At 33.7% G+C, this 26,759-nt stretch overlaps 1 protein-coding gene across 1 annotated transcript; it reads right to left on the bottom strand.

The window, feature by feature from the left end:
• Positions 1 to 619: 619 nt before the first annotated feature.
• LOC140436643 (uncharacterized) lies at positions 620 to 12,256 on the bottom strand. The gene is made up of 7 exons (XM_072525639.1): positions 11,992 to 12,256; positions 4,519 to 4,734; positions 4,246 to 4,461; positions 3,803 to 4,183; positions 2,567 to 3,394; positions 2,144 to 2,485; positions 620 to 1,137 (listed from the first exon to the last, which is right to left on the bottom strand). Exons 1-7 carry the CDS (start codon positions 12,239 to 12,241, stop codon positions 1,109 to 1,111), a joined length of 2,262 nt encoding a protein of 753 aa, XP_072381740.1. The 5' UTR covers positions 12,242 to 12,256; the 3' UTR covers positions 620 to 1,108.
• Between the last annotated feature and the right edge of the window lie 14,503 nt (positions 12,257 to 26,759).

Raw genomic sequence — 26,759 nt, 5'->3', positions numbered from 1 at the left:
TGTGTCGCTTGTTTCGTCTTCTAAATCCTTGTCACTTTGTTCCTCTTCTATTTCCTTGTTGATTAGCTGATGTATCGAACTGGGAACTACTATTCTTGTATTAACTGCTTGAAACGAGCGCAAAACTCTATCCCTGATTTTGCCAAAATATTTGTTACACGTTTCTCTTTGTTTGTCCGTTAATGTCTCAATTAAATGTCTTAATTAAATCTCGTTAAAGCACACGAATTCGTCGGTCATCTGATTTTTCACAAATCCTGGTTTCATCTGCAAAAAGCACGTTTTACCCATTTTTAATGTTCCAGTTTTTGAGTTGAAGACAGCAATTTAGGCGATCAATCTTGAGCTGCCTAGATAACTCGGGAACTCGTAACTGTCTACTGCTGTATAGTCCTTGAGTAGAAAGTCTTCTTCTTACCTGTAGCTTCCAAAAGTTTCTAAATAACCCATTTCTTAAAAATGCACTCCTTTAAATGGTAGCACTCAGCGGTTTTTTTATATTTGGGGGTGCATTGACAATATGAAACAAAAAAACTCCTTTAACGCCGTAGTTCCTTTTAGCCCTTTTTTTGGGGCATAATCAATAGCCTGTATGGGAGAGTGGGCAAATAACCAAAGAGCCATTTAAATTTTTTATTAATTTAGTAATTACACAAAGGTAGAAATTCAAGAATACTTTATTACTTAACTATCATGTAGTGACAGTACATGTAACAGTAGGGTAGTACGGTAGTGTTCTACCAAACTTTTAAATAGATATGAAGTTTATACATCAAAAAACATTACTCGGTACATCTCCGTACTTATTTATTACATTTTATTAAATCCTAGTGGATATCTGATCAGTCTGGGAACATCAACTTTAAATAAAAGTTAACGAATTTTACTATTAGAGTACTAAAATCCATTGTCTAAACCATGTAACACTTCTTGACAATTTCGGCAGCTTTTTCTGCTATCATAATTTCTGGAGCCATCAGGTTACCTGTGATACTAACTGGAATAACACTAGCATCAGCAACTCTTAACTTGTTTACTCCGTAAACTTTAAGATCCTCATCCACTACTGCGTCTTTCTGGGTTACAATACCCATCTTAGCTGTACCTGTTACTTGTCCTCGGACCACAGACATATATCTGAAAACCAAATTAGATTAGATCTTTAATTCGAGACAAAATAAAAAATAAACTACTTTTTGATTCGTAAATGTGTGAGATATATAAAGTTTATAGGCGTTTAAGAAAAAAATAACAGTTAATTTAACAAATAAAACTCAGTTTGAGAAAGGTTTGAATAAAGTGTCGAAGGTAGTCGAATTTTTTTTCATTTTTCTCAACCATGTTTATACCATTTTTGGAGGAATATAGATGCGATGCAGCTCAGCGAGTTGACAAAACTCACTTGCGAACTGGTTCGTACCACACACCGTCCAGAAAAAATTTCAAACGAATCAATATAAAATGTACATCGGACCTGCGTTTTTTTATTAGATTTCGTGAGTGAATCAAGTCTGTCGATGGATGAGTAGAAGACTGGAAGGCGTTAAAACGATAGAAAACTGGTATCTACCCAGAGAGTAAACCGTTGCATTGGTTGAAAAGGTTGTAAGTAGTATCCTTGAGACTCCAAATGGATTATTTAAATTCTCTACATATCTTTTTGACTATTTAGAAGAAAAAAAATAGAGAGAAAAGGCTTGATTTACAAAAAATACTTGGTTTTCCCAGGTTTTTTCTCACTAAGGAGCATTTTCAATGAGAAAATAGGGATATTTAAAGAATGAACCGTCGGAACATTAACTATTCACCAGATTTGACTACTTTTGCCGTTTGTCTATTCCCATATCTTAAGAAATTAGTAAGTAAAACACGCTTTACTCAAATAAAGAGATGATATCATTCTAGAGACGAAATCGCCTCATTGGAGAAATGTTGGGCTACGTGTATTGAGCTAAAAAGAGACTATATTGAGAACTAAATTTATTTGCAACTTGAGACCTGGTCAAATTAACAAACGAGGCAATCGAAGGTACAGTTAACTCTGCAGTTAATTTGAAAACGTACTGTAGAGCCTTATTAACGAAAAAGAGGAAGAAGATAGATATAGAAAATTCTCGGAAAAATGATATAGAGTTAAACTTACTTGATGGCACATTTCCAATACTCATCGTTGAAGATAGCTTGATCACATTCGGAATCTTCTCCTTCACCAACTTAACTCCTAGTTTCTGCATAGCTGGTCCGTTCATCATGTTCAGAACTTTTCGTATGCCGGCCATTAGAGTACTCACGTCATACTCATCTTCGTCTGAGAGGGCCATAGGGTTTATGTACGGTTGATGATATGGATCGACATCATTTAGCTTTATAAAACCTTTCGATTTTGGATGTAGGAGAACTATTTCAACGTTGAAGCCTTCGTAAGGTTTGCAGAAGATATCTTTGAGGTCTTTTCTTAGGTTTGCTCCATTAAAGTGGTAACAACCTAAAATATATTATAGAATAATGAGTAACATTTTGGATAAGAATGAAATATTGTCATTAATTAGTATCACTAATATCTCACCTCCTTTGGGATGAGTTTTCTTAATCAACAGCTGAACGTCGGGGTAGTCAGTCTTGTCTCTGGAGAATTCGGTTTTGACGTAACCGATCAACTGAAGACCGGTAGTACTGAGAGGCCCCTTACCATATCTCAAATACTTTATGATATCTTCGTCAGAGTGATCGTTTACCCAATGCATTTCTGATTCTTGTTTAATAGTTTCTTCTTTCCTTTGCAGTAATTCTTGCTCGTAACTTACACCTATCTGTGGGATAAAGGTGTGGTCTTTGGTCTCGTATCTGATGTCGAGATTGATAGGTGGTCGTTTTTCTTTTATTTCCAAGACATTGACTAGTTCAATAGCAGGGTCCTTAACGTGGTGATAACTGTCTGGGTGATGGTGAGTATCTTCTTTAACGTTATGGTAATCTTCTTTGTGATGATGTTCTTCTTTAACCTGATGGTAATCTTCTTTGTGATAATGATCTCCTTTATCATGATGATTATCTTCTTTAACGTGATGATGGTCTTCTTTATCATGATGATGCTCTTCTTTCTCATGATGATGCTCTTCTTTCTCATGATGATGCTCTTCTTTCACGTGATGATGGTCTTCTTTAATTTGAGGACGGCCTTCATTTTTGCTAGACTGGCCCTCTCCAACAGACTGCGACGACAAGTCGGTTTGGACTGTTAGAATACCGTGTTGTATGGCGTGTTTTTCGTGTAGTGGATCGTAGACAAAATTAAGACCAACAAAGGAAACCTGATCCTTGAGGCTCTTTCCCACCGCCAGATCTGCAACTGGATGGATTCCGAAGTGTTCTAGATCTGATTTTCGACCAATACCTAAAACAGGAAAAGATTCAATTATTTGTATACATGAAAGATGATATATGGCATCAACAGATAAAGATTATTTTTGTGGTAGAAATTAAGAACGGAATAGTTTTTTGGCGCTTTCAAGCTTAAGGAATATAAGTGTTAATATCTAGCTGTAACAGAAATACAAATAAACCCATACAGGGGAAGTAAGAATGTAGAGGTGACATGGAAGACCTAACATAATTAAGAACTAATAAATGTTGTTTACTTTGGAAAGATTTGGAGGCTCAGTAACAAGAATAGATAAAATATTATATAGAGAGAATAAAAACGATAGCGAAAATTAAAACGTAAATGTAAAACGTGTTATAGAAAAATTGTACAGAACTCCTGAAAGTAGATGAAAAATTGAACTAATATGTATATACTTACCAGACAACATAAGAAGTTGTGGAGTATTAATAGCACCCGCTGCTAAAATAACTTCCTTGGTGGCCTTTGCTATAAAAACTTTCCCATCGTGTACATAAGTAACACCATGGGCCTCCTTGGTAATCGGACTGACGAGAACCTCAATAACTTGACTGTAGGGGGAAAGCTCCAAATTTTTTCTATCTTTAATAGGCTTGAGGTAGGCCTTGGCAACACTGTGGCGTTTGCCATGCTTGGTAATTACCTGAGGTAATCCCAGACCAAGGTGTTCTTTGCCGTTGTAGTCGATACGTTCCAATCCGCTTTCTAAGCCAGCTTTCAGGAAATGTTCTGCTAAGATTGGATCACTAGGATAGAGATTTTCCAGATGAATTGGACCACCTATAGTGAAAAATATATAACGTTATTATTCTTGGAGGATTTACGAAAAGTATGATTATTACCGTAATGACGGAACTTTCTATCCATATCTTCCACACAAGCGTCTTCCATGTTTTTGAAATATGGCAGAACATTGTCCCAACACCATCCCTTCATCCCAGTATCTGCCCAAAGATCGTAGTCTCGTGGATGTCCTCTCGTATACAACATGTCATTGATTGCTGTGTCCCCTCCTACAGCTTTTCCTTTTACCACAGAACACATGTTGCCAACTGAACCTAAAAATAGATGCAATTACATAATAATATTGAACTTATATTTCAATTTGATTTTACCTAAACAAGCATGCTTCTGGGCGCATGTTTTGTATCCCCAAGTATACGCTGTTGTTTGCAGTTGAGGTTGCATAGCCGGTACTTCAGTGACGGTAGTCTCTAAACCTCCGGCTTCCAGAACTAGAGTCCGCCATCTTGGTTCTTCTGATAGTCTGTGGGCAAGCGTCAAACCAGCAGTTCCTCCTCCTACTATGATGAAGTCGTACTCTTCAGCACCTGTAAAGAATAACATAATTTATAAATAAGGTCGGGTATGGTAATCGCTATTAAATGTATTGAATATGGATGTATACAACTGTAGTGAAGAAATTACAATATAAAAAATGTTAATAAAAGTGATTCCTCAGTATCAGATTTAAACAGAACAAGATGATGAATGAGATAGTAAGAGAGTATCAAATTGTCTTCAGAAAGAATATATGAGTGGTGGATTAAATATTTCTCTTAAAAATTAAAGGCCAATGAAAATAAGAGGAAAAGTATCAAATATGTTTTAAGTTAAGGCTGGACTTAAGATAATAATAGACCAGAGAAATTAGCAACTAAAAAGCATTTTTCGTAGCCCTCTTTGATACAGGTACCTAACAACTGCGTTTGATATATTTGGTGATAACAATGTGCAATAAACAAAATATACAAAAGATTAGAACTCATTCTTTACTTATAAACAATGTAAGATCGATATTTGATTTAAGTACTAAATGTAAAGACCTGTAAATTATATGGAAAAGTGACACAATTTTACTGAAAAAGCATGGAAAATCCTTTAAGATAAGAGTTTGTAAAGTTACTTTTGTTAATTTGTTTAGTTATTGCAAAAATAGTTTCAAAAGTCGATTTTTTGAAAATTATTAATAACTTTTATAAAAATGGCCAAAAACTTTAATTTCGTGTGATAATAGGGACAAAATCTGTATATAGGTACTAGTCCAGCCGTCAGCGATTTGACCCCTAAAAATCATACGAACAAGCTGAATTTTGCCGAGAATATCAATTTTTGGACCTCTAGAGCTACACTCTTTGGTGAAGAGTGCAGCTTTCGTATGCAATTTTTGTATTTTGCTGCAAATGGAGTCAGTTTCTATAAAGCTGTTCAATAAATAAATTTTGCGCGATTTTTGCCATTTTTTATGATTTTCTTGAGGTCAATAAAATTTTTTACTTTTATTGACCGGTCGTAGTGAAATTTACATTGTTAGAGACGTCTTTAAAACATATAACATGAAATTTTATTTAAATTTAAAATTTACATTACAAATTATCGCACGTCATGGGAAATGCCTCCAAGAAGACTGTTTTGGGTGTAATTTATAGCAGAAGTTGATTACTTTTGAAAAACGTAGTAGTGTAATTAAAAAAAGAGAAGTTTTAAACGTTTTAGATTATAATGTGAAAGTTTAAATTTAGCTTTTTTAAGCATATTTTCAATGCCTAACATTTGTTGCCAAAACTCAAAACTAAAATGTTCTTGTTATGGGTCACTCCTTAGTGGCCGGTCAATGAAAGAGATACTTTGTATTGATCTAGTGAGAATCATTAAAAATGGCAAAAATCGCGCCACGTTTATTCATTTAACACCTTTATAAAAACTGAGTTTATTTACGGCAAAATACAAAAATTGATTAAAACGCATCTTGATTTTTGTCGATAGGATACTCGAATCAAAAGATATTGAATTTTTACCGTCGAGCTGATACAAATTTATTTTATTGAGCATTGATTTCGCGCGCGTACTGACATTTAAAATCCCTGAACGCTTCAATCGGTTTTTCTGAGAGAACGGTTTATTCTACCCAAAAAATGTTAATAAACGTTTTTGCCAAAATTATCTTAGCCAAATTTTTTATTTGAATAATTATTTTCTATGGCGTACAGATTCTTGGTAAATCGATTTTTTTCCGTTTTTCCTCCTATACGTGCAGGGTTTTAGAGGAAAGCCCGGATGTAAAAAAGGTAAACTGTTTTGCATCTTTATATAACTTAACAATACTTTCATATGACATGATATATGATAATATATTTTCAATTTTTACTTAAAATTCTTACAATTCCAAGTAAGAGATACAATTTTTTTTTTGTCGATCGGATAGCCAAGCGGGCTGGGCGGCTGGCTTCTCCTTCGCTTCAATGCGAGAGATGTCAGTTCAAATCCCCAGCTCGGTGAACAGAAAACAAAAAGGCTAACGCAGCAGTTTAAAATTCTAAATGAATCTGCGGCTTAGTCTAGAATATGCTGGTATCTGATCGGCCTATGGTGGAGCAGTACGGCAAGAGATAAGGGCTTGCGGCTCGGTGATACTCCTCCATAGATCCCTACCGGAAGGGCGGGTGCCGCCTAAATACCGGGTATATATATATATAGATACAATTTTTTAATAATTGATGGATTCGACCGTTACTTGATGGAAATTCATTTTATGTAACAATAAAACACTGAAAACTTTGTTTTCAAACTTCCACAAAATTTATTTTAAATTCTTGTCACTACAGCTGTTTCGGCTGATTGCCTTTCTCAAGTGATCTGTTTTTGGTATGGGTTTACACTTTATAGTCTCTAATGAAATAGGTTGAGGAGGGGAGAACTGTTTGTCTCAAGCTGGTCATTCAGAATTATATCTGTGTTTTTTAATTTGTTGATTTCCATAGATTCTAACAAAGATAGCTTAAGGCCTTTATTTTGAATGTGGAGAATTTTAAATTCGTCATTAAAAGAATGATTATAATCTAGAAGGTGAAGTGCGTATGTAGAATCTGTTTTTCTATTATTGAAAGCCCTTTTATGTTCTGCTATTCGTTTATTAAAATTTCTACCTGTCTGACCAATGTAAGTTTTTGGGCAGTCGCCACATTTAAGTTTGTACACACCACTGTGTAAGTGTTTTTTATGTTGGCTCTTGTTGTTTTTAATATATTTGCCTAGGTTGTTATTTGTTCTGAAAGCTGGTGTTATTCCTTTCTTTTTTATGTATTTGGCTATTTTTGTTGATATTTTGCCTGTATATGTAATCGAGCAGAAGGTATTGGGTTTTTTCTCTGGTGTTGGAAATACTAAGTTCAGGGCTTTCTTGTGTAGTTTTTGATTTAACATTTTATTAATACACTTTTTTAATATTTTTTAATTTTTTTAATTTTTTAATACACTTAAGTATCATACTTAAAAACATTACTTACTTTCATCTTTATATTTAAATAATTTGTTTTGGGGATAACTTTTCGATTGAACCTAATTTGATCTTCAGTCAATTTTCAACATTCATTATGATGCTATGCAAAACCAAGATTTAAAAAACTTAATTTAGACAGTCTTCGATAAATTTCTGGGTTCATTATGAATTTTAATTCATAATTTTTTTAATAATTTAATAGTCTTAATTTTCCAATGACATTTATGTCAATTGTCACCTTTGAGGAATCATTTAAAAGGCTGGCATTAGATTTCCCCCATTCTATCTGCTGCTTCAACTCCAAAAAATCTGCGGGTTCTTCCACTCGTACCACAACCAAATTTTTTAATGTCTTTTAATTCTGTAATTCTGTCTAGCTGTGAAGATGGCATTGTAAGCTGAAAGCGCTCAGCTAGGAAATAAATGTTTGCACACTTCAAAAATACTTTTCTTTTTATATTCTTTAAATTATTATGTTATAATAATTCAATAAATCATTATGTTTGCTCCTAACGCCACCTGCTAACGTATTAACAAAGCATACGTTGTTTACTTCTGACATACCTGTCAAAAGTGTCAAATTCAAACGAAATACTAAATTAATAATAATAGTTATTTCTTGTAGATAAATTGTACTACAATACGATAAAATTGTACTTTATCTTCGAGAGCGTTTTTTAGCGTCGAGACGTTAGTCGAGACGCTAATTATGCTCGAGAAGATAATGCGATTCTATCGTGTCGTGTGCAATACAACATTTTTTTCTATAGGAAGACTTCAAGTTCAGGTTAAAAATAGAATTTCAAAGAAAATTGTAATTTTTAGCATAAAAATCGCAATTGTGTTGCTCCGTTGCTAGGGATGTGAATTACTCTGCCAAACAAATGTTACGTTTTGGTTTTTGCGGAGAATATTGTTGCGTTTTGTGTACAAAGTGAATAAATACGAACTGGACGGAATATCATCTGTTGCAGAATCTTACATTGAAGAGTCAATAAGCAATAAGATTGCTGTATCCAAGTGTATACTTGGCGGACCAGAAAATCAATCCAGTACCTGGAATCAAGTGTTTAAGCAAACGAGTACAAGTTGTGATGGTCCAAAAATAGATATTTCTAATAATGTTAATTGTAAAATTTCAGTTGTTTTTAATCCTTAATGTGTTTAACTTTGTAAATTTTATTGAATAAAAAAAAGTTAAAACATTTTATCTACTCTTGCTGTTAAAGTGTCACTTTATCCACCCTTGCGGTTAAAGTGATACTTTATCTACTCAAAACAGTTGTTATAACAACACTTTAACATTAGCTATGGAAAAAAATATAAATACATGTCATTTGCTAGTATTTAACTTTAATTTTTATATAAACTAAATAAGATATTAAAAAAAATGTATTTATATGAAATTATTTTAAAATGAGAAGTGTCATAAAAATTTATGATGATTCAATATTGTTTGGCATTCTTGTTTATACAGTTTTTAATTTAAACCTGATTATAATAAATAAATGATGACAAAAAACGAATTTATCGAGAATAGTCAAGAATCGTTCTTTTGTGACTCTAGTTTGTATACCTCAGTATTTTACTATAGAGAAAAAATTAATACAACGCCAGTATAGAATCTTCGCTTCAAAAAATTACAATGTCCTACTACCCTTAGAACTCGAGTTAGCGCTTTTTTCCGTTTCTCGATTTTACTATTTTAAAAACTGAATTCATAACTTCAAATTTATAAAAGTTGTAATCTCTCCGGTTCTTCTTCTTCTTCTTCTTCTTCTAATGGCGCTACAACCCTTTGTGAGTCTTGGCCTGCTTAACAATGTTCTTCCATTCTGCCCTGTCGGATACTTTCCTTCGCCACTGCCTGATGTTCATGGTTTTAAGATCCCTCTCTACGTCGTCTATCCATCTTTTACGGGGCCTTCCTCTTGTTCTGTTTCCTTGGGGCTTCCATCTCTGGACTACTTTTACAGCTCGATTATCTGGCATTCTTTCTAGGTGACCAAGCCAGTTTAGCCTTTGTGACTTTACAAAACGGTTTTAATCCACGAAAATTAATTTTTTTTAAATTTGGAGTACTCCGTTGCATTGATTATAAAAATTCAAGTAGTTATTTGCTTATGTAACTGAGTAATTTTTTAAAAAAATTTACAATAAATATTTATTTTGCAAAATTTATTAGTAGAAAAAGTTATGAAATAATAGGTAACTTAAATATTAATGTATTATAGTTATAAATAATATCTTTTAACAATACATTTTACAAAAAAATCATTTTTTATTTGAAAATCAAATCTATACATGTTAATCCCCAGAGGAGATACCCCAAATTAATAAAAACATCAATTTTCGTTTATTAGAACCGGAGATATTGCGACTTTTATAAATTTAAATTTACGAATTCAGTTTTTGGCGCATCATGGACATTATGGCATCATTTTTAAAGAAATAATTTTGAATTTTTTTGTCAAAACTTGAACTTTTACTCTTTTAAATGGTGCTTTTTTAATTTCTTAATGTTTATAAACAAAGCCTCGGTGAATTTTTGAAAAAAAGGTTTTAAGGGTCGTAAGACATTATACTATTTTTTAAAATTCCTGTAAAAATACCATAATTTCTAATAAAAATACTGTAACACCCAGTTATCTATTTATAAGACGGGTTAAAATTTAAAAATGCAAATATATAAAACAATTCCGTGAATATTTCCATATTAAGAACACTATTAATGATAATTATGTACATATAAATAAAATTTAGAAATTAAAAAAATATAATAATTTGGACGTTAAGTTAATTTCACAGTAGGTTAACCTTAACACTAGATTATTTTGATCGGTTTCTCCAATAACCATATATACGATTTTTCCATATTAATAGTCAAACCCCAAGCCTTATACTCTTCATCCAATTTTTTGACCATACACCTTGCATCATCCTCATCCTCAACAATATAACCTGGTACGAAAAAATTGGCCACCGTAAAACCGTTTTCGGCTAACTTAAACATCCAACAGCAACAAATTTAGTCACTTACGAAGTCGAAGCAGAAATTGTATATAAATGTTGTTATAACTACATATTTTTTATTTGTTTTGTAAGAGGGTAAGCCGAAAAGTTTTAGGCATAGCTTATAGATGGCAATGCTACAGATGAAATTGATATTTTATTTTGTAGGGTCACTTGTTGCAAAAAGAAATACCCAATGTAAATGTGACACGATGTTGATAATTCTGTGTAGTTGTTCAGATTAAGCGTATTCTGTATTTATTATCAAATGCATAAAATAGATTAAATACCATTCTGACACAAATTTTATGTTTTGGATGGTTTATCACCAACTAAAAATTCATTCAAAGTTAACAAAAATATATGAGTAATTATTAAAAATATCTCTTCTATATCGATTGAATAGTATTCATATGTAAGAGGGCCAAAAACTAAAACTGCTGAAGAAAAAAGGAAGATATATACCATTGTCCTATACCAACGACGATAAAAATGAGAAATGGACTTTTTTCGGTAATATTGGTGCCACGTAATGAAGAATTCGACTAATTTTTTCCTTCCGATTTACTACGATCAATGAAACGTTGTTTACTACTTTATGTTCACTATATGAATTAAGTATAACAAGAGTACAAGAAGTAATGATTAAAATAATATGGCTAGTATGTTTATCAATACAAAGGTATTTTCTTAATTAACCGCTTCCCAAACGGTTACACAGTTAGGGAAAAATACTTCAGCAGATTTCCTTGTCTACCTAGATGAAAATATTAGACAGACAAGGTCTGTTTGCTAGCGAACAAATCATTCCTTACTGGAAAAATGCAACCGCTTACAAAGGTGTTGTAACAATTAGAAAATGGTGCGATTTGAAGTATGTATTGTTGCAACATTCTCCCTTTTCTAGCGATCTAACGTCTTTTGATTTATCTATTTGAAAATATAAAAAAATGTGATTGAAAAACTTTTCTGTTAAATTAACAACTCTTATCAGCTATAAATATATATTTTAAAGACATTCCAAAATCATACTTCCCTGATTTAATATTAAGATATAATATCCGATAACGATTAAGATATTCGGAAAACGTAGGACCAAGTGCATTGAACTAAAGAGTATATTGAGAAATAAATTTTTTCACTATCAAGTCGAGAATTTTAAACATTTCCTTCGTATTCACGTTCATTATGTAATACTGGTTTTGATAAATTCACAGATTTCAAGTATATGTAAATTTTATGCACTAAAATGAATGATTTTATATATTTCGGTCATGCCTTTACCAAAAAAACCTACCTCCTAATGCCAAGGTCGCATTGAATTCCGACTTATCATAATTTCTCTCCTGATAACTGTAGTTATCAGACCACTTGCACAAATTTCCAATACCCGATCGGAATTGCTTGACATATTCGTCCACAATATCGAAAGGCGAGAATTCGGCCTTAACACTAACAAAAATCAACAATGCAAACAACGTTGAACTTGACCTTGGTCTCATCTTCACTGATGGCCACTTCTTGTACGACTGGTTCGGTTGGTGCATTATACGCTTATATAGCTTTGCTTCTTTCGAGACGAGATTGATTTGGGTTTTCCGAAAATTTTCCAGTTTTGTTTTTTGTCTACTCGGAATATATTACGAGAAGACGGCTTCATAGAGTGCGTTAATTGGCAACATTTTTGCGGAATTTGCCGGGGAATAACCCCAGTGACAAAAAACTAGCTATATAAACATGCTAATGTTTGTTTTTGTGTGTAAATATCCGTTATATTGATATAGAGGGAGATTCAGTCGATTTCTTTTGGTTTACTCACTAATGGGTAAGTTACAAACTAGTCACATTGCTGGGAAGATATGTGGTATACCATATCTTGCCGTATTTCGGCCTTTGACCGTAATTTCTTACCAGTAATCGCCTCAAAAGTGCGCAAGAAGTATTTTGCCGATTCTTTTAACTCGCGGCAAAGTTGAATAATATCAGCTACCAGCATTACTTAGGTGTTACTTTAATTTGCCAATATCATTATCACCTATTATATTGCCTTAAATCTGCTTTTTGTAAAGAAAGGAAGATCTTTTCCTTCGATTTGAAACGGGCGATAGAGATATACAAACTACTACCACGCATACATTGCCTGAGAGTTTGTACATCTAGAGTACTCCTCCTCCTACGTAGCATCTCTATTAAGGTGGCGAAAAATATGGCAAACTCTTGTCTATGTCTATTATGGGCTTGGAGTGTTTCGTTCAGTTCTGGTCCGGTCTCTTATATTCTTTAGCCATGATTTCTTCTTTCTTCCTATACTACGTTCTCCTTCAATTTTTCCCTCAATAATTATCTGTAGTTGTTCGTATATCTTGTGGCACATTATATGTCGAAAAATATGAGGTTTTCCTAACTTTGAAGATCTTTGACAGATGTGGGCGAGTATTAATTCTTTTGAACACGTCGGCGTTGGTTGTTCTTGTGATCCAACTTATTCAGTCTTCACTTATTGTCCATATTTCGCAGCCGTATAGAAAGGAGGAAAATGTATAGCATTTCAGTGGTCTCAATCTTATTGGTATGGCCAATTTTAGGTTGCAAAGTGTGTTTCTCATGTTCATGACTCATGACTCGAGCTGCTCATGAGCAGCTTTAAAGGAAATGAAGAACCATCGATCGCCTGGTGGTGATGGACTCGTTATTGAGGCAATAAAAGCAGGAGGAGAAATTCTATTAAAATCAGTAAGCGAACTGTTTAATAAATGCTTACATGCGTTTATGATTCCAAAAACTGGAACAATGCAGTGAAAGTCTTGTTACATAAAAAAGGCGATATTACTAAATTAGAAAATTATAGACCCATCAGCCTCTTGACACATATGTACAAAGTCTTTATGAAAATCTTAACAAAGAGACTAACACCTAAACTTGATTTCTATCAGCTCAAGGAACAGGCAGGCTTCAGGGCAGGATATGGCACAAATGACCATTTGCATACCATAAAGATCTTAATAGAAAAGTGCATCGAGTACAACATACCACTGGTTCTTGCATTTGTCGATTACGGGAAGGCTTTTGATTCTGTAGAGTTTGAAACAGTACTGGAAGCCCTAAATCAAAGCCGAATAGATTACAGGTACACGACACTAATCAAAAACATCTACAAGAACGCTACGTCAAGTATACGACTACACAAAGACACAGAAAAAGCTTCAGCTTAGGTCGAGGAGTTAGACAAGGAGAAAGTATTTCACCAAAATTGTTCACGGCAGCTCTAGAGTCAATATTTAAGAACACTCAATGGCAAGATATGGGCATCAATATAGATGGAGAAAGATTAAATCATCTAAGGTTTGCAGATGATGTTGTATTAATCGCAGATAACTTACCGGATACAGTTTCTATGATACATTCGCTTAAAAGTCTGTCTGAAAGAGCAGGATTAAAGATAAACTTTGAGAAAACTAAACTTATGACCAATCTCGTAATTAGTGGAAATATAACTATAGACAATAATACCATACAACAGACACTTATTAGCGAAAGGTTTATAACCAATGTGTTTTGCCTGTACAAACTTATGGAGCAGAGACTTTTACACTCACGCAAAAATCTACGAATAAACTCAGAGTTACACAACGAGCCATGGAACGTGCAATGCTGAACGTGAGCCTTCAAGACCACATATCAAACCAACAAATCAGGCAAAGATCAGGAGTTCAAGACGTCATCGAAAAAACCACGACACTTAAGTGGAACGGTGCAGGGCACTTAGCCAGAACACAAGATGGACGGTGGACAAGACCTATTATGGAACGGAGGCCCAGAAACTATAAAAGAAGCCGAGGACGACCTCCGACTAGATGGACCGATGATATAAAACGTGTAGCGGGAAACTGGCTACAAGCGGCCCAGTGTAGAGAACACTGGAAAGAACTGAGGGGGGCCTATGTCCAGCAGTGGACGCGATTCGCTGATTGATGACTCGTGGTGTGGCGATTTCAATCAATTTGAGCGGTACTCCTCTGTGAGTATATTCATTAATATCTGGAGCTGTTCCTTATTTTCTGCTATGATCACCGTATCATCTGCATACTTATGTTGTTTATCACAATGCTATCGATTTTGGCTCCCTCCGGACGTTCTTCTACCGAAGATCGGATTATATATTCAGCATATACATAAACAAGAATTGGGGACAACACATTCTTGGAGTACTCCTAGTTTAATGTTTACCAATTTAGTGTTACCATTGTTTGTTTGATTGTAGCCACTGAGATTTTAATACGTTCAATTGCATTTGTCCGAGAATTTCTTTTGATGTTTGATTCGATCAAAAGCTATTTTTGTAATCAACATACCAGGTGTAGAGGTTTCTTTTCAAAATATCTCTATAAAAATACAAATATCTTTAAAATATCTCTAAAAATACACTAATTGACGTTAGTTGTCGAGGTGTTAAGAAAATGGAGCTAACTTTCATAGAACCTAAGGAGTAAGGTTCGGGGTAAGAATTATCTAGGAACAATTGTAAAAGGATGTTGAGATTCTTTTTTCTATAAACAAGGTCATCCAGTTTACAAACTCTTGGTAATAAGTCGTGGTAATTTGTTTCACTAGATTAATTTTCATGCTTGACTTGTGGTAATAATGGTAGTTGATTTATCTCCCAGAGCCACACTTTTTTCTATACCAATCAATTGTAATGATGTTATCCAGTTCTCTAGTGAACATTGCTGCCATGAAAAGCAACTGATTGGTTTTGATCCTCTTTTTTAAGAGCAAATTAAATGTGGAGGTCATAGCTATTGAAAATGTCTAAGAGCTCAGTCTCTGAACCTAGTGGACAGGACATAATAATGTCATCAACATACTTCTTAATAAAAGGAACGTTAAAAGGAACAACCTGGAGAACCATATCCAACAGATCGTGTATTACACATGTAGCCAGAATTGGGGAGATACTAGCTTCAATAGGAGTGCCAAAAATTTGTTTATAATATTTGTTCTTAAAAGAAAAGACATTTCTCTTAGACATTTTCAATAACTATGACCCCCACATTCAATTTACTCTTAAAAAAGAGGATCAAAAACCAATCTGTTCCTTTTCTTGACACAATGTTTACTATATACTATTTTAGAGAACTGGATAACATCAGTACAATTGATTAGTATAGAAAAAAGTGTAGCTCTGGGAGATACCTAACTACCATTCTTACCACATACAACATAACGTGGCTGAGTACGCTAGGAGCGACCCCTATATGAAGCAACGAGAAGTCAGGATACTTCCCTTCGATGGCGAATTAGGTGAACTGCAAATCCAAGCTTACTGGACGCTATTGGACGATGTTAGGAATATCCTTTTATTTCGACAATACTTCATCAGTTTACCCTTGAAAAACACCATCTTTTGCACTCTTTATTTAGAGAAAAGACGTTGAAATGAAAGTAGACGATTGACGACTTTATTTCAGTTTTTAGTTATTATCTTTTTCATATTAGTATTTTATTCATTAAAATATATAGAAATTCTATTGTTAACTGCTAATATTTCAAAATATTAAAGAACAAAAAAACAAGAGAATTTTTCGTTCAGCGCTTCATTAAATAATATCGCAGAATGGTTAAACCTATAATTTATTTATTAATCTCTATACATAAATTTTGTTTTGTGTACAAACCTACCCTGACAGGTGGAAGCCATTACGAAGCGGATGCCTGAGGTTAAATATGCTAATTCTTTGTATTTAACAAATGAGTTCTGTCTTCGTAGGTGAATTAAAAAATGTAATTAGTGCTAATCAGAAATCATGAAACTTTACGCAGTGGTATAATTATATAAATATGTGTTTTCAAAAGTGATTAAATCAATAAAAAATTGACTATAAGTACACAATATCAGAAATAAGTCACTATCCGAAAAAACGCTAATGAGGAACAAAGATTTGTGCTTAGCTTATACACCACAGGTTGTCATGTTTTTATATTATGAAATAGTTTTAAATTCTATAGAATTGAAATGAAATCTTGTAGATTTTTGAAGATTTCAAAAGTATAATTTGAAAAACAATTATTCTTCAGTTACAAACAATATGTGGACGGATATAATGGTTTTGGTCCGATAAAATAAGTACTAGGTAAAAATTCCTTTATACGTATACCCATAACAAAGTTACTTTCTTGATTTTGGCTCGTTACGTAAAGGACTATTTGCGGCTACAAGATGTTACGGACTTAAAAATTATAGACTTGAGTGCAGCTGGCATATTGTTGTCAGAGACAATCAATAATTTTACCGAATTGAGCTTTCCAAGCATTCTTGGACACAAAAGTCTTTTGATAATAATTATTGTGCTTGATATATTGGCAAGAGGGTCAATCCGAGGGCTATTGATAGTTTGATGTTAGGACCATTAGTTCCTTCATGTGTTTTGACTACCTACCAAGGACACCTCTTGTGATTTGAGTCTTTTCGTTTTGTGTTAATTTGGACTACATATAAATGGAGTTTATAAATATATTTATAAATATAGTTTTAATTCTATTTTGCAGCTATAGTGTTTATAGACATCATGGATTACGTTGTTTCAATCCCTAGAATCTCCAAATCCCCAGTGTAGTAGCCGGGTTTTAGATAATGGACCTCTCTCTCTCTTGTCGTTTTCTCATTGCTGAGGATCGTGATTTCCTACAATGCGGGCTGTCAATTCTCTCCATCTCTTGCGATTTTGGGCTGCTCTCATGGACTCGGAAAACGTCTCTCCAGTGGCTTTCTGTACTTGATCTGACCATCGGATAGGTGAGCGTAATGGACCTATGTTAACCTAAATACTCTTGTTCAAGCGATCCTTCTTACATATATACATGTATGTAGCTGTGTAAGGCCCCACATTACCTCTAAGGCTGCTGTGGGGCACAATCTTCTATGCAAGCAATCACTTTTTACAACTCTATTTCACGACATCCTTTATATATGACCAATGCGTCATTTTAGGTTTCAGACTTATTGTTTTGTCAAAGAGAATATGGCTCATTCAAAGAGCGCTTGTTCCTTTTGACATGTAATTCGAGAAGCGCATTCAAAGTGAGTTTCCTACCAAGGATAATTCAGTATTCATAAGTAGTTGGAAATTGGATTGTTAATTTCTTCCTATTAGTGAATCAAACAGATCAATTTTTATTAGGATTTACTGAAAGTATTAATTTCTTTTTGAGAGTAGTTACTAGGTACCTTGCTTGCCACCATGAATAATCATTTCATACTTATCTCTAACCAGTATAACTAGATCATCCGCATAGTACAGAGACTTCCTTTTTGAGCTTTTTTAATATATCAACTAATAGCCACCATAGTAGAAGACTCCTTGAGGGCAAAAGTTTACTCTCTTAGTATGGTAGGGTACTCTCTCTTAGAGGTGGTTGATTGCTATCCACGTTAGGCAACATTTCCAGTAATTAACATGGATATAATGCATTTGATCATGGGAGGTCGTATCGGTGTTCCTCCTGTAGCAGCGTCAATAGATTCTAATGAGGTATTATCAGATGCCTTCTCTAGGTCTGTGCTCTTAAATAGTGCCCCTTCTTGTGACGAAATAACTTTTTCAAGATCTTTAACAAGGCAAGAGGTAGATTTGATCTAGTACATATTCACTTCTTATGCGATCATTTTTTTTTTGATTAAGCTAATAAATTTGTCCACTGCTGAACGTAAGCCTCCCTTTAATGTGTCCTTATCTCTCTAACCTGTGCACGCTGTATCCAGTTTATATGATGTCGTAAATGCTCGGTCGATCTGGTTGCTTGACGCCCTCTATTTTTAAAGGCATTTTCTTTGGGTTTTCATTCGATGATTTTTTTTGGTCCACTTATTATTGTCCTGCTAAGGACAGGACATGTCAAGAGAATGGACTGGAGAAAAATTACATTTTAGAACTGTTATTTTTTCTGCAGCATCTAGTAGCTGCAGTACTTTGGTTAGTCTTCGGATGTCTGTGTTTGGAATCCGATATGTTAGAGATAGTTGATCGTATATTGAGTTCCATTGGACGTGAACACAGGTAGGACACATCGTTTAAGATACACGAGAAGATCTGATTTCATTACGTCTGACAATTATACTCTGGCTGAGATTTTATTTGACGACAACCTGATGTTTTATTTCGACTTCGTGTATTTTGTCATGTAAGAAATATCTTGTCTTTGTCAAGACAAGCCATCAGAAGACTCCAAAATTGGGTGTTGTTATTTCGACAATTTGTCATGTAAGAAATACCTTGCCTTTTTCAAGACAAGACACCGAAGAAAAGAAATATTCAACAAGTCCATACATTGGAAATGAATTTGGGTAGAGGAGCTCTCGGTGTTTATTCCGAAGCCCTCTACAGAGCTCCGGGGATATCAGAAGGTGTTTAGACCCTTATTTACCTCCCCGAGGTGACAGTAATAGGACATTGCGTCCATACTCGGTTGCCAGAGCCTCGTTAGTTTTCTAGCAGGGTGCACCAGGTACCTTACAGGTTACCATTTGGGTGCAGGTGAGGTTGACATTTCGATCGCAGTTCTTTGTTGTTTCGTCCGATCCCTCACACCCCCTTCTTATGTATTATTATGTATGCTTCTTATGTATACGGCTAGTTATTTATCCACATTTTAGGTTAGCATTGTAAATCCATATGACTTCGGTTCTGTTGGAGGACGTTTGCCACTCTTAAGGAATAAAGCAAACTCTAACTTTACTTCATTCTTTTGGGATGAAATAATTAGCTATGCTTTCGAAATTATCAGAACGGATAGACAAAATATATTAAGATGGGGAGTCAAAGTCCAAAAATCAAAAATAACCGTGAAAACACATCTACATTCATAATCACTACTTATCTGCTAATAGCAGAATAAAAGAATAAGAGAACAATTTTTCTTATCCATCAATCTATAATACAACTTATGATTCTATGATTTATACATTGTTTAACTGTAACCTTTTTTTGTTTTCTTTAACCGGAAAATGTAACTGTAAACTTGACCTTGACTTTCAATCTCTATTTGGTTTTTAATTCCAGGTATATGATTTTTTAATAACTTTTGAGGTTATACATAATTAAATTAATTAATTAATTAAACAAGATCTTTAACTCTCAAGTCTATTATAAATTCTAGGAAATTCGCCATTCGGTAAACAATGTTTTTCAAGAATAGTTATCTGATTTTCCAGGGAATCGTTGTGTTCAGTTTTAGTTTTTTTTTGTATTATTATTTACGATTATAAAAAATACAATGGATCTCTAGGATGCTGTATCTTCTTCAATGTTGGTAACTGGAAGATTGTTTTCTTTATGCTCTATACTTTTCTAGCTTTGCTTTATGGATTTCGAAAAAGCAATTGATAAAGTCCAAAATGTAAAATATTGGAGGTGTAAAAATATAGAAATTAACAACACATGTAGTCGTATCATTAAACATTTATATTTGGATCAAACTACCAACGTAAACATTGGAAACCGTCATACCTACGATATATTATACTACGAGGATTTAGACAGCGTCGTACTCTGTCATTTTTTAACTTATTCTCAGTCAGTTACTTAAAAATGTATGTGAAGGTCAACCATATGAAATTAAATTAAATGGTGAATTACTTAACGTAATTAGATATGCAGATCATCCACCAATTAATTAGTAGGAAATGGTCATCCAAATAAACCTTAATAAGTTAAATATTGTGCTTATATGGGATTAAGCCAGAATTGATTGTAATGGAAATTACTTTTTAACTACTGTTTGACGTTTTAATTTCCTCTTCGGAAATTGTTTTCAAAAAATATTATTTAAAAAATATGGGAAAATTTATAACCAACAAGTTGTTCATGGGTTATGTTTTTTCAAAATTGATGATTTACTTACTTGACCTGGATCTTGTAGGCAACAGCCATGCTTTTAGTTGAAAAAAATCTGAGGGTGACGTTTGTCCCCGCTGGATATTAAATTCTGGCTATTTTGTGTGGTTTTGTATTATTTGTTTGTGTATTATGCGTTTTTGTATTGCTTGTATGTATTATATGTTTGTGTATTATGTGTTGCATATGCATTATGTATAGTTGTCTGCGATTTTCTGTTAATCCGCTACTGTTGGTATATTCTTGTTGATTTGTTAACTTTCTTTTAGTATTTGTTTGCTACACTTTTTTTCATTAAGTAGAATTGTAACCTTTCGCCACTTTCCAATTATAACTTAGAAATAGTCATTTATACCCACTAAAGGTCGTGGCATATTATCATGCACGTTGCGTTTCCAGCACTTAGAGTTTAGTTTCCGAAAAATATAATTTAAATGGTTTAAATATAACAACTCACACTGTCCGGAACGTATCGTATCAGATACCTAACGTTTCCGTTCAATATATTCGAAAACAATATTTTACGGATGTCGACGGCTACGGAACCAGCCGAAACCTGTTGGTACGGATAATGTAAATTATGGGTCCGTCGTTTTCTCCTTGTTGTTTATTTAGGTATTTGTTTGATTTTGATACAGAATATTAAAAAAAAAATAATTTTCGAGGCTATTTTGTCATTTATGCGTGTGTTTTTATTGCTTTATGACAATTAATCACGGAAGTGATAAACAATTAGGACTTTTGCACGGAAGTGACACCTCTTCTTTTTTAAAAATACTTTTTGGTTTGATATGTATTGCTTCGTTAAATGTAGTATTTTGTTTTTTAACTAAAGGTGTAATTAAATATAAAATATATTCAAACTGAATACTATTCATTCTAAAATATCCATAACATGTTTCATCGTCATCAATTAATTCTTTGTATAAAGTCCAGTATTCACCTTCCTTTTTCCTTTCTGTTAGCATTGGATGTGCTTCAAACCTTTTTACTAAGTCTTTCTTTCTTCATCGTTAAGTAGAAGAGCAATTGTACATAATTTTTGTCGAGAAAAGCGAGATCATATCTTCACCGAACCAAACTAAAATGTTCTATGTATGGAAATGTGAACGGGCAGTCCGATTGCTGGACTGGAAACGCTACGTGCCGGAAACTATACGTGCACGATAATATGCCGCGACCTTAAGAGTTAGGCAATCCATATTACCTATGTATAAACTTGGAATTTCTTATTCCCTACGTAAGTATTTCAAATTCTTAAAGTTGGTAAAGTGTCGCATGCGCGAAACGAAAGATTCGTAACTGCCGTGGGATAGATCGTCACTTCTAGACAGTCAATTGAGATGGCGGGTTAATTCATGTGATCAAGTTCTGAGATTCGGAATCTTCTTCTTCTCATAGCACTACAACCCGGGGTGGGTTTTGGTGGACTGCACAACTTGCTTTCATCTTGAACGGTCGTCCATAATAGTTGGGTCAGTGGGCAGCCCCATTGTTCTTAGATTTGACCATATATTGTCTCTCCATCGCATTCGTGGACGTCCTAAGGGCCTTCTTCCTGTGGGGGCTTCCTCCCATATTAACTTGCCAAGGCGGTTATTAGGGAGTCTATGGACATGGCCAGCCCATCTTAGACGTTGGGATTTAATCTCTTGGACTATATCGCTCGCTCTATACATCTGCTTCGGAATGAAATATATGAATTCAATGAATAGGAAAAATAATCGATTTATCAGTAAAAACGTCATCAGAAAAGTATAACATAGTAAAACATTTTAATTGTTGGCTGGTATATAGATTTTAGAAAAGAGTATTACAAAATGACTGCTTATTAAAAATAATACTCTTTCCATTCTAATAAAAGTAAAATACATTTTCTATCAACTTAATACTTCTTAACTAAAATAAGTTCTTGAGAAAGAAATCAATAATTGACCCGGTACGTATGGTATTTTTGTCATCTTTGAATCCCTTCTTGAGAGAGTTTCTGGATTGCTTGTGGTATTGTGTTATTGTTATTTCCTTTCTTCAGTCTCGTGAAATAAATTCCTTGCTTATAAATGACAATGATGATAATTGTTTAGTCTTACACAATTGTTTTTTCATCGAAGTTTTCCAATTATCCAAAATTATAATTTAAAAGCCAAATTTTCGGTTATAAATACTAATTATACATCTTAATATGGTATATATTTAGTTACACATTGGTAAATACTATGAAATCCAAACCGGATTAAACAAATTCCTATTATAATGTACACTGCCCTTAATAATTAGATGGAAGGTTTGACGCATTACAAAAAATTGACCAATTACTGCAATTTCTTTTACTGAAAACTTCCTTTATCCAGTTACTTTGTTAAAAATCTTTCATTTTTAGTCTGACGTATTCATTTAAAACAAATTGTCGGAGAAAATCGTAAAATAAACTAAATAATATGGATATCCTTTAAATCAGAGACTATATGATTTTATCTTTCTTCTTCTGTCGGTCAGATAGCCAAGCGGGCTGGGCGGCCGGTTCTCATTCGCTTCACTGCGAGTGGTTCAGTGGTTCGATCCCCAGCTCGGTGTACAGAAAACAAAAAGGCTAACGCAGCAGTTTAAAATTCTAAATGAATCTGCGGCTTAGACTAGAATATGATGGTGTCTGATCGGCCTATGGTGGAGCAGTACGGCAAGGGATAAGGGCTTGCGGCTCAGTGATACTCCTCCATAGATCCCTACCGGAAGGGCGAGGCGCCTAAATACCGGTATATATATATATATATATATATATATATATATATATATATATATATATATATATATGTATATATATATATATATATATGTATATATATATATATATATATATATATATGTATATATATATATATATATATGTATATATATATATATATATATATATATATATATATATATATATATATATATATATGTATATATATATCTTTCTTCTTCTTCATGTGCCATCTCCTCTAAGAAGGTTGGCAACCATCATGGCAATTCGCACTTTCGATACCGCTGCTCTAAAGAGGTCATTTTAGCTGTGCTGATATGTTAATTCACAGAATATCAGTTTTTCTCTCTCTGCCAGACAGTTTATTGTACATCATCTTTTAATATACAACTCCACGTGACATCTTATAAGTTCTGCGCAAACAAACGATATACTTTTTATTGGGCCCTGTATATCCAGGGTTCTTGTATTAAGGTAAATTGAACCTTCTTTTAGTAAGAGTAAGTTCTACCAAAGTTGCCTTACTTTACTGAAGGTTCTCCTGTAGGACCCTGATAAGACTTGTGTGTATAGAAAACTAACACAACGGATAACCATAACGTTTATGGTCATCCGTGCTAACACACACCAACAACATATATCTAAATTACAAGTCAAATTACAACATATATTAAAAAGGGAATCAGTAAATCATTATATGATAGAGCCAAAATTACTTGTTCTAACGAAAATTCTTTCTTAGATGAGAAAAATTTCGTAACATCTGTTTTATTAAACAATATCCTTTGTCATTAATAAATAAGAAGTTTTTCAGAATAGGGAAGATGGAACGGAACAACATTTACATCCTATAACATTGACAAGACACGATACAAGGAAAATAACAATGCTGGTGGAGCTTTCCCGTATTCTCCATAAATTGTTGGGGGAAAGCTTGTTGAATTCCTTTTCTCAGAGGGTATAGTACCAAATATTTTAAGACCATGGAACTGTTAAAGGTATTCCTCCGATATAAGTAAGCAGACATAACGGCTATGATTCCTTATGTGTATGGTTTTATCAGGTTGTATTTAGAGCAAAATAAAGGGTAATCGATCGATACTACACATTTAATAACAAGAGAATATTTACACAACAACTATTACGAATAAAAGAGTTTACTTTACAACATTGATCATTATTTATACCGGTGTTTGAATGACGCGCGAATATAGCGAAATCTGATACACTTTTCACTACATTTTGGAGACGAAGAGAGAGCGTACCGCTCATTCGGCTAGCAACTTGAGACCACATACTCATCTGCCATTAATTCTTTTTGCTTGAACCAATTTTTATTTAAAAGGTTCGGTGCCGGTGTCAATGGTTATAACCCAACGCATTTATAAGGCACTTATGAGACAAATATTTTGTACTTTAATCAAACAAAAGCCAGATATCGAGCACAGTTTTTATTAAATCTTGCCCAAGTACTTTCGCTCCTAGAGCATCTTCAGGGGCATCTGAAATAAGCCAAGAAACGTTTTTTAAACTGAAGAAAAATTAATTAACTTCGAAAAAAACTCAAAGTTGATGGTTGATAAAAAATTTTGTAATATAATGTTTTAGACTTACTCCGTCAAAATTAGGCTATCCAACACTATGGTGAATGTCATAAACATTAACTGATACATTTACCCAACACGACATAAAGGACAAACAGTTTAAAAATTATTATAAATTCGAAGAAGCTATATATTGGGTGACATCAGGAGAGAGAATGGCTCCTGGTCTTAACGAAAATGTTAAAGTGACATCTGACATATGACAACTTGAATGGACAGTCACAGTCATCGTGATGTGATCTGAACATTTCAAAATTATATGAAACTACAAAAATATCAAAACAAAAAACGTTTACAATAAAAAATATTCTCACAAGAGATCCCAAAAGAAAAATATCTAAATGCAATATAATTAAATTAGTCTTCCTCCATTGAAGGATACAAACACATATTACACTGAATTTTTTTCTCACTGATTTTTGCAAACAAATTGTTGGCATGAGTCACAGAAAACGGTTGTTTTATTGGTTTTATGCGCACTGCATAAATGGCACCGTCCACTTCGACTTTGGTTTACCGTGCTGGTGGGTTCCTTAGCAATTTGAAAAGGCAGCAAAAATTCTCTTACATATTTTGAAAGTGTTAGTATCCTCGCTGGGTCTTCTAAATGATCCCTCATCAAGGAGAAACCTAATTCAAGTAAGAATTTTCTCCTTCTTTGTGGCGACATATTTGGCTTAGTGCAATTATAAATAACTTCGGAATTTATTCCAGCTAAATCTAGTATTCGAAAAAATATTGCTAATGGCCATCTTCTCGCAATCCTTTGTGTCGTGTAGGAAGCACATTTTTGGTCAACCGTATCGACGCCACTTTTTGTTTTATTGTCATCTAAAATCATTACTGGTTTTCCTGTATCTTCGTCTATTTTGTATGTATCGATCATGGTAGAGAGCAATACAACAGCTTTATTTCTTTTAGGAACATATGAAACTATGGACATATTTTGGAACCCGAATATTGAAGATCCAATAGCTCGTAGTTTATTCGGAAGAAATTGGGGAGGAAGTTCTTTTTTGTTTTTCTTCAAGGTGCCAATAACTGTCAGGCCATTTTACATGAGATAATCAGCTAAAGGATAACTAGTATAATAATTATCCGTAGTTATATTTCTTTTGGAGTTTTTTATGGGAAAAACTAAACGCTGTAGTATACCGAATGGTTTATTTGAACATTTGTACGGTCCCTCTCTTTGTATTACATAATATATCTCGAAATTTCAAGTATAGTAAGACCAGCTATCGCGAAGTGCATAGAGTTTTATGCCATATTTGGCTGGTTTTTGTGGCATGTATTGTACAAAGCCACATCGTCTTCTAAAAGGGTGAAGCATTTCGCCTATAGTGACGTATTTCCCCAAACAGTAATGACTCATACAATTATTCAGAAAGTCACGAACACAGTAACATATACGTATTCAGTATCACATATTGCTCACGATCTTTTCGTGTCCCAACATCACCGAAACGAAGAGCACGAAGGAGAAAGCGGAATCTTTTGTAACCAAATGCAGCTCTGGCTCGTAGAACCAGATTTCTTTAACGTTTACATGATTTCCTTTTTTTACTGCAAGAATAACAATAGTGCAAGTAACAATACTATCAATCATAGCTGGAGTTATAAATAAAAAAAACAAATCTAATGGATTCAATACGTTTTTTACATTACATTTTGGTCCAGGAACTTCTTTCATAATATTTTTTACTCTGGTTTTATTGCCATAAGCTATTGGGGTACTTTTCCAAATTGTTTCTTCATCCTTGCCCATATAAAATTGGTAATCGGCCTCGTCTGGCTTTTGTAACGGACATATAACATCTCTTTATTT

Source organism: Diabrotica undecimpunctata, chromosome 3 (assembly GCF_040954645.1).
Source record: "Diabrotica undecimpunctata isolate CICGRU chromosome 3, icDiaUnde3, whole genome shotgun sequence".
Lineage (NCBI taxonomy): Eukaryota > Metazoa > Arthropoda > Insecta > Coleoptera > Chrysomelidae > Diabrotica > Diabrotica undecimpunctata.
Note: the sequence above shows the minus strand (reverse complement) of the source record. Positions and strands in the feature narration are given on the sequence as shown.

What these genes read in the sequence shown, in the direction of transcription:
- LOC140436643 (XM_072525639.1), bottom strand. Translation starts at nt 12,241, where the DNA reads ATGCACCAACCGAACCAGTCGTACAAGAAGTGGCCATCAGTGAAGATG. An exon ending in CCAGAAGCATGCTTGTTTAG is followed by an intron (nt 4,462 to 4,518) that starts GTAAAATCAAAT and finishes ATCTATTTTTAG; the next exon opens with GTTCAGTTGGCAACATGTGT. An exon ending in TATTGGAAATGTGCCATCAA is followed by an intron (nt 1,138 to 2,143) that starts GTAAGTTTAACT and finishes TTTGGTTTTCAG; the next exon opens with ATATATGTCTGTGGTCCGAG.